General features: G+C 42.1%; 1 protein-coding gene across 2 annotated transcripts; it reads left to right on the top strand.

Moving 5' to 3' along the window:
* Positions 1-2,235: 2,235 nt before the first annotated feature.
* LOC116364225 (L-rhamnose-binding lectin CSL3-like) lies at positions 2,236-5,466 on the top strand. Of its 2 annotated transcripts, none has more exons than XM_031817478.1 (9): positions 2,236-2,363; positions 2,623-2,658; positions 2,739-2,783; positions 2,924-3,059; positions 3,186-3,304; positions 4,560-4,604; positions 4,701-4,836; positions 4,914-5,021; positions 5,241-5,466. In XM_031817478.1, exons 1-8 carry the CDS (start codon positions 2,333-2,335, stop codon positions 5,017-5,019), a joined length of 654 nt encoding a protein of 217 aa, XP_031673338.1. In that variant the 5' UTR covers positions 2,236-2,332; the 3' UTR covers positions 5,020-5,021; positions 5,241-5,466. The 2 variants fall into 2 exon arrangements, with proteins under 2 accessions (XP_031673338.1, XP_031673337.1); XM_031817477.1 differs by having other exon boundaries at positions 2,237-2,363; positions 5,270-5,466.
* Positions 5,467-8,396: the final 2,930 nt, after the last annotated feature.

Below are 8,396 nucleotides of genomic sequence, written 5' to 3'. Positions count from 1 at the left end.
GAAATTTGGCATGAACTTCTACAGGTGCACCATTGAGAGGATCCTGTAGGGCTGTGTCAACGCCTAGTACGGCAATTGCAACCAAAGGGCTCCCCAAATGGTGGTGCGGTCAGCCCAACGCATCACCGGGAGCACACTGCCTGCCCTCCAGGACACCTACAGCGCTCGGTGTCACAGATAGGCCAAGAAGATCATCAAGGACCTCAGCCACTCGAGCCATGGCCTGTTCACCCCGCTACCATCCAGAAGGAGGTGATAGTACAGGAGCATCAAAGCTGTGACCTAGAGACTGAGAAACTGGAGATAGAAGTTTCTTACTCCAGTCCATCGGACGTTAAAATCGTCTCCTCTAGCCGGCCTCCTCCCAGTACCCAGCCCAAACTTAGTCACTATTAAAAGCAGGGTACTGGGTTGACACCACCTGGTACTCTAACCTGTACCATAGAGACTGCTGCCATATGTACATAGTCATTCAGCACGGTTAACTTTAATAATGTTTACAATAGAGTACCTGTACTGGGGTTCTGTGGTCACCGAACTGCCTTCAAGTGCAGCGGTCTCCCTTCACAGGAGTGGCAACTGGGAACATATAAATGCACAAAATGACTAGGACCAGCCTTTCTGGTCAATGGCGGTGAAGCCTGATAAGTGCAACACCCAAAGGGCTGCAACGTTGACGGGCAAGGCACCTGTCCAGCAGCCCTGAGAATGGACAGTTGAGAGGAAGAGGACACACACTCAGCCACCAGAACAACACATCGTAGAGATTGGACCATAGAGAATGATAGTCACAGTATATCATCTTTATATGTGTCCCATTATGGCGTACGTGAGCGCAAGGGCAGCTCCATTCAAATCAAATAACAAATGTAATTACATTAGAGACAATAGAGGCAATATTCATTTTATTAAAGTAGTCCATTGTCTTCTATAATTTCTATGAGTTGGCAAACAAACTTAAAGGCTGCACACCATCACAGAGTGTTTTGTTTGAAAAGGTACTGTATGAAGCCAAAGGTGGCAATTTAATGCTACCTACAGTTATGCAGTGTTTGCTCAAGTGTATAATTAATTGGCTGATCCCTCCAGATAACCTGGATTGAATAATGGGGAGCGTTAGGCAGGATGCAACCTTTTGGAAGGTTCAGATAAAAATATGCTATATTGAACAAATATGTCTCCCCGACATGGAGATTATTAAGGAAATACGTTGTCTCTATTCATGAAATGTATATCTGCAATGCTCAAAGGTTTTGCGACTGAAAGTGGCCCGTGTGATTCTTCCTTAACGAACGGTCTGCACAACGCATCACAGGGGGCAAACTACCTGCCCTCCAGGACACCTACACCACCCGATGTTACAGGAAGGCCATAAAGATCATCAAGGACATCAACCACCCGAGCCACTGCCTGTTCACCCCGCTATCATCCAGAAGGCGAGGTCAGTACAGGTGCATCAAAGCTGGGACCGAGAGACTGAAAAACAGCTTCTATCTCAAGGCCATCAGACTGTTAAACAGCCACCACTAACATTGAGTGGCTGCTGCCAACACAATGACACTGACTCAACTCCAGCCACTTTAATAATGGGAATTGATGGGAAATGATGTAAATATATCACTAGCCACTTTAAACAATGCTACCTTATATAATGTTACTTACCCTACATTATTCATCTCATATGCATACGTATATACTGTACTCTATATCATCGACTGTATCCTTATGTAATACATGTATTACTAGCCACTTTAACTATGCCACTTTGTTTACATACTCATCTCATATATATATACTGTACTCGATACCATCTACTGTATCTTGCCTATGCTGCTCTGTACCATCACTCATTCATATATCCTTATGTACATATTCTTTATCCCCTTACACTGTGTATAAGACAGTAGTTTTGGAGTTGTTAGTTAGATTACTTGTTGGTTATTACTGCATTGTCGGAACTAGAAGCACAAGCATTTCGCTACACTCGCATTAACATCTGCTAACCATGTTTATGTGACAAATAAAATTTGATTTGATTTGATTTGAGAAGCTCCACCTAGATGGCTACTTTGTTGGAAGCCCTCAGTGGCAATGTTCATGCCAACATGGATTTCATCCATCTAGAGTCCTCTATCTAACTCCATGAGACTGACTCAATAGCCAGGTTTTGACCACCAAACGCAGGCCCCTAATTGCAATGAGGTGCACCTGGAGACAAATAGATACACCTGGGTAAATTAAGACATGTCACATAACATAAATACCAGGTGTATTGGATCTTGTTATCATCAGTTGCATTTTCTCTGTTAGTACCACTCCTGTACCTGGCATCATGTGCATTTTGAGACTGACGGTGGTCACATGTGAGTATACAAAATCTGTATCTGATGCAGATTAGAATTTAAATATATATGACAATGTTTGTATTTGTGAGTGAAAAGAAGTACATGTAATATGATTTGAGGGACATTCAGTTCCTTTTGGGCAAAAAGGTATTCAAAGCATGGAATATGAGACCAAATGCTGAACTTGCGTATAGAGACCAATGCTGAGTTGTAGCTTCATGGTCCAAGTGCATATGATGTTGAATGTTGCTGAACTAGCTGTGTGATGTTGTTTCAGTGCTGGCTACAGCTTGCTGCACACTAACAGATGGAGGTACTGTATGTAATAATGATGATACTACTTAACCAAGCTAATGTGAGTGGTGTGTAATTCCTGTTTATTTGTCCTGGCAGCAATCAGCATCACGTGTGAAGGCTCTGATGCTTTACTGCAATGTGGTAAGCTAGTCCACACTGCTGAACAGTATACTCACCGACCACCTATGATCGTTTATACTGTAGATTAGCGTCACTAGCCCACACCATAGAGACCCATACTTGGCTCTCCTTCGTGCCTCACTGTTCTCCATCTCCCTCAGATGGAGGTAAGATCCATATCAAGCGTGCGAACTACGGTCGTCGTCAACACGATGTTTGTTCTATTGGGCGCCCTGATAACCAACTCACCGACACCAACTGCCTCAGCCAATCCTCCACCAGCAAGATGGCAGAAAGGTACTAGAACCTGTAACTCCTTGGCTGTAGTGTAAACAACCACCAGCAAGATGGCAGAAATGTGCTGGAACCTGTTGTGTTTACCTGTATGAACTCATGACCTCAACATGTCTTTGAAACACACAGATGCGGTGGGAAGAGCGAGTGTATTGTCCCTGCATCCAATTTCGTTTTTGGAGACCCCTGTGTCGGGACTTATAAGTACCTGGACACCAAATACTCCTGTGTCCAACAGCAAGAAACAAGTCAGTCTCTGAATGTGTGCTAATAATATTAGTATTTAGTATTTAATAGTATTTAGTATTTAGTATTTAATATTTAGTGTTGGTATGACTGTGTCATGTTGGGACATTGTTTAATTCTCCTACCCACTTTTAATCTTGTAAAAAAGTAAGCTCAGCTGATTGCTAGAAAAGGAATATAATGGGTTGGTTCCCCTATGGTACCAGCTTGTTAACTTTTGTTTCTCCAAGTGTAAACCACCCTCAACTGCTAACTAACCCTAGCAAGCTGTGGATATGCAACTTGTTTAGTTTGAGTAGCCTATAGGGAGGTCAGAGACCTGGCAGTGTGGTGCCAAGATGCCGAAGGAACTGGTAGTGGACTACAGGAAATGGAGGGCTGAGCCCTTCCCTGCCAGGAGGCTAAAAGGATTGGTGTCAGCCCTCCGATTCTGAATTCTACACCATTGAGAGCTTTTTGACTGGCTGCATCACCACTAGGTATGGCATCTGACCACAAGGTGCTACAGAGGGTATCGCGTACGGCCCAGTACATCAGAGGCCGCGCTCCCTGCATCAGGATTTCGACACCACCTGTGTCGGCAGGCTCTACATTGTCAAAGACTCGCACCCCCCAAGTTATACTGGTCTCTGCTACTCCATAACAAATGGTACGGCTGCACCAAGTCTGGAACCAACAGGACCCTGAAAGGCTTCTACTTCCCCCAAGCCTTAACTGCCTTAACTGCTGAATGACTATCTGCATTGACCCTTTTTGCAGTAACTTTTTTGACTTGTCTCATATGCTGCTGCTGTTCCTTGTTAAATTGACATATCTAGCTCAATTAGCCAGCAAGAACATGGAAGGCAAGTGTCAAGCTTATATGATGCTTGTGCACTTAATCTGGTTTACCATGTTTCAGTGAACGGTAACTAGCTAGCGCAACTCCTACAGTTTTGCAGGGTTTATAGCCAATCTGACAGATGGCACAAACTGCACAGATTATTTTTTCAACAGTTTAGGTCTAGCCAGCCAGTTTGCTTAAAATGTTAGCATTTCGAGAACTGCTCATAAGGAAGTGAAACTAAAAGGTAACGGTGGAAGATGACGCGCCTAACTTTTTGTACTTTGGTTCATGCTAACGAGTTTATAATGACTTTTAGAAAAATGCACCTGAAATCAACATTCCCTGTCAGTGCGCATCACTAACACTTCACCAGGCTAATGTATGTCTTAATTTGTCTGGCCAGTGGTGTAACTCCTGTGTTGTCTTTGCAGTAAGCAGCATCATATGTGAAGGCTCTGATTCTCAACTACTATGTGGTAAGCTGGTCAACACTACCGTACAGTTTAATCATGTGGTGCCGTGTATATTAGTCACTAGCCCACACACCAAGGTTTGTCCTTTCTCTTCCTCAGATCGAGGTGAGATCCGTATTCAGCGTGCCAACTATGGTCGTCGTCAACACGATGTGTGTTCCATTGGGCGCCCACATCAACAACTCAAAAACACCAACTGCCTCAGCCAATCCACCACCAGCAAAATGGCAGAAAGGTACTGAAACCTTCAGTGTGCATTTAGCTGTAGGAAGTCATTGGCTGTGGTGTTAACCTCTACCTGTTGACACACAGGTGTGATGGAAAGCGCCAGTGTATCGTCAAGGTATCCAACTCTGTGTTCGGTGACCCCTGTGTCGGAACCTATAAGTACTTGGATGTGGCTTACACCTGTGACTGAATGTGAGTTTTGTATAGGTGCACATGACTGGGAACTAGAATTCGTGTTGTATTTTACCTTTATTTAGCATGGCAGTTAAGAACAAATTCTTAATTTCAATGATGGCCTAGGAACAGTGGGTTGACTGCCTGTTCAGGGGCAGAACGAAATATTTGTACATTGTCAGCTCATGATTTGTACTTGCAACCTTTCGGTTACTAGTCCAACTCTCTAACCACTAGGCTACCCTGCTGACGATTTTGTCTTGCAGGATATCTTCCTGGGGAACCTGAAGATGTACAAGGCTTCTGGGATATCTTCATCAGGTCGTGCTGTTTTCCTCCAACCCGTGTACATTGTGCTGAAGCATTTCTTAAACAATTTCTGAACTGTGGCTGAATTAAACGAAGCGGCAGGAAGACTATACTAGTTGCCTCTTGTACATTAATAAATGTCACACCAATATTACTGAACATGTGTCCTTTATTCTCTCTTACTGGTCCTAATTCGCATGCATCAACAGCTGGTCACAAAGCAGGCCTGGATAGGTAAACATTTTAATACAATGTGTAGACTCTACAAACCTTGCTCGTTAAGTGGTTGGCTCATGAACCAAATGTTCCCTTTCTGTGTAGATTCAGTTTGACTATTTCATCTGGTAATAAACATACTTACAGGGAAGCTGCCCAACCACATCACATTAGTCATCTAACAGCCTCTTAGCCAGAGACACAAAGGGTCAACGGCACGTCGACAGATCTCCCACTGTCAAATGGGGACCTGACCGATACAGCCCTCCAAGAGCTGCCCCTCAAGCATCAGATTCCACCCTGAGAAATACATTGAATTCCATGCACCACCAATGAACGAGAAACATACAGGCCAATATAACAGCAAGGCCAACGATGTATGGAACCATGTCCATCTATGAGCATTTGTACAAACACCTGCATGGCATCAGCCTCAACTGTATCAACAAAGCCCCTCAGTGTCATTCAAATGTATTTGTATTTGGAATTAATTTGACATCTGTCTATCCTTTGCCCAGCAACTCCACTCCCCCTTATCTCCAATTCCACATCCCAAACCTCAGCTTCCCTTAGCCCATCCCACCTGTCTCTGCTGGCCAGACACTACGCAGCATATTTCAACTATGCTGTGATTAACATACAATTTCTATTGAATAGACTACAGATTGAGTTGAGAAACTATAATTATTAATTGACTTGCTCTGCAAAAGGATATTTAGTGTCAATTTTAGATCAATGTTTTGCATTTTCAACCATTCCTGAGAAGCTACTTGAGGGAAATACTAAAATAAATGGTCAATTGATTCTGTATTCTCAACTAAATCTGCATGAGCTGAAAAGCACAAGTCTTGAATTAACTCATAAACCCTGTCCCATGGAATCGGTAAATCAAATATCGCTTCCCAACTATTTTGCAGTCTAAATGACACAACATCCTGGTCCTCAAATGAAACTGGTATGCAATTTGTATTCCTCTGCAAGTTCTGATAATTTATATTGGGCAGACAGACAGCTTCCCTACCTCCTCCTGCTGCTACCTGCCTCCATTTTTGGGGTAATGCTGTAATCAATGGGTATAATCTAGTACTGAGTAGACCTTTCCAAATAATTCTGATAACTCCATGAAAGACAAGTCAACCATTCCAATTTACAATATTTAAATATAAAATACCCTTTTTCAAACTTGTTTCCCATAAATACAGGTCTTTCATCACCCAGCACATTTATATTCAGCCATAATATTTCTATCTTTTCAGGGGGATGAAATTTAAATTGTAGAGACTTTGAAAAAGATATCATTTGCAGTCAATCAAAAATGAGACATTGAAATCTGTACACAGATAAAGTTATTTAAACAGTGGATTAGCTTTTCTTAGTTTACTTGAGAACCATTTAGGGTTCAAGTGAAACTTTTGAATAAGTGAAGATTCTAGAGATGTTTAGTGCTTTTATATATAATAATCTCACAACACCCAATTTATATTCATTATATAGCCAGCTAGTCCTGCATATCACCCATCATCCCACTGCTGGTTTGCTTCTGAAGCTAAGCAGAGTTGGTCCTGGTAAGTCCCTGGATGGGAGAACAGATGCTTCTGGAAGTGATGTTGGAGGGTCAGTAGGAGGCACCCTTTCCTCTTGTCTAAAACATATCCCAATGACCATAGGCCGTAGGGTGCCGTCTTTTGGGTGGGACGTTAAAGGGATGTCCTGACTCTCTGTGGTCACTAAAGATCCCATGGCACTGATCGCAAGAGTAGGGGTGTTAACCACAGTGTCCTGGCTAAATTCCCAATCTGTCCTTCATACCGTCATGGCCACCTAATCATCCCCGGTTTATAATTGGCTCATTCATCCCCCCTCTTCTACCCTGTAACTATTCCCCAGGTTGTTGCTGTAAATGAGTATGTGTTCTCAGACAACTTACCAGTTTAAATAAAAATATACAAATGTATAAATATAGAAATGCACACTGTTTCTTGTCTGGTTTAGCATCCCAGATAAAGCTAAATATTTTTTGCTCATACGATTTGAAAAACAAGTCATCAGGAGTAGGCAGAGCCATAAGCAAGTGAGTAAACTGAGATATGACTAAGGAGTTAATCAGGGCAAATTTTCCATAAATAGACAGGTATTTACCTCTACATGTAATATTTTTTTTCAATGAATACCAAGCATTTCTACTTCTCCGTCAGCCCATTTTAAATATGAACTGCATAGTAATGTACAAGTTGTATTTTTTAAAGACCCAATACGTAATATTTTACACTTATCATAATTAGGTTTTAGTCCAGAGAGTACAGAAAAGATATCTACATCTTCAATGAGACATTGCAGGAAACTAGCAAGCAGATTAAATATTAAACTTGAGTTAGCAGCATACATGGACACCTTTGTTTTTAAGCCATGGATTTCTAATCCTCTAATGTTGTTATTTGATATGATTTAATAGCTAGCATTTCGATGGCCACAATGAATAGATATGGTGACCTCGGACACCCTTGTTTAACTCTTCTTGACAATTCAAAACTCTCTGAGAAGTAGCTGCTATTTACAATTTTACACCTGGGGTTGCTATACAGTACTTTTAACCATTTCTAAGAGAATCACCGAAATTGTAAACATCCAGGCATTTTATGAATTTATGAATCCGTAATTGCCTGTAGACCCTGCCACATATACGTCTCTTGTCTGGGCCATTGAATTGCGACTCCATTTTGTCCCTATACTGACAATCTGCTTGTTTGATTGCCTTGCGGAGGGAATAACTATACTGTTTATATTCAGTTTATATCCAACCTCTTTCCATGGTTGAATGCGGAGGTTTGCGCTTTCAGTTTTGCGCGAATGCTGCCTTCTATCCACAGT

Source organism: Oncorhynchus kisutch, unplaced genomic scaffold, assembly GCF_002021735.2.
Source record: "Oncorhynchus kisutch isolate 150728-3 unplaced genomic scaffold, Okis_V2 scaffold1040, whole genome shotgun sequence".
Lineage (NCBI taxonomy): Eukaryota > Metazoa > Chordata > Actinopteri > Salmoniformes > Salmonidae > Oncorhynchus > Oncorhynchus kisutch.
This window is presented reverse-complemented; position numbering and strand designations above follow the sequence as displayed.

Excerpts from the sequence above, each read along its gene's own strand:
- LOC116364225 (XM_031817478.1), top strand. The coding sequence starts at position 2,333 with ATGTGCATTTTGAGACTGACGGTGGTCACAT. Across the intron at positions 2,364-2,622 it reads GAGACTGACGGTGGTCACAT|TGCTGGCTACAGCTTGCTGC; the intron begins GTGAGTATACAA and ends ATGTTGTTTCAG. Across the intron at positions 3,060-3,185 it reads ACCAGCAAGATGGCAGAAAG|ATGCGGTGGGAAGAGCGAGT; the intron begins GTACTAGAACCT and ends TGAAACACACAG.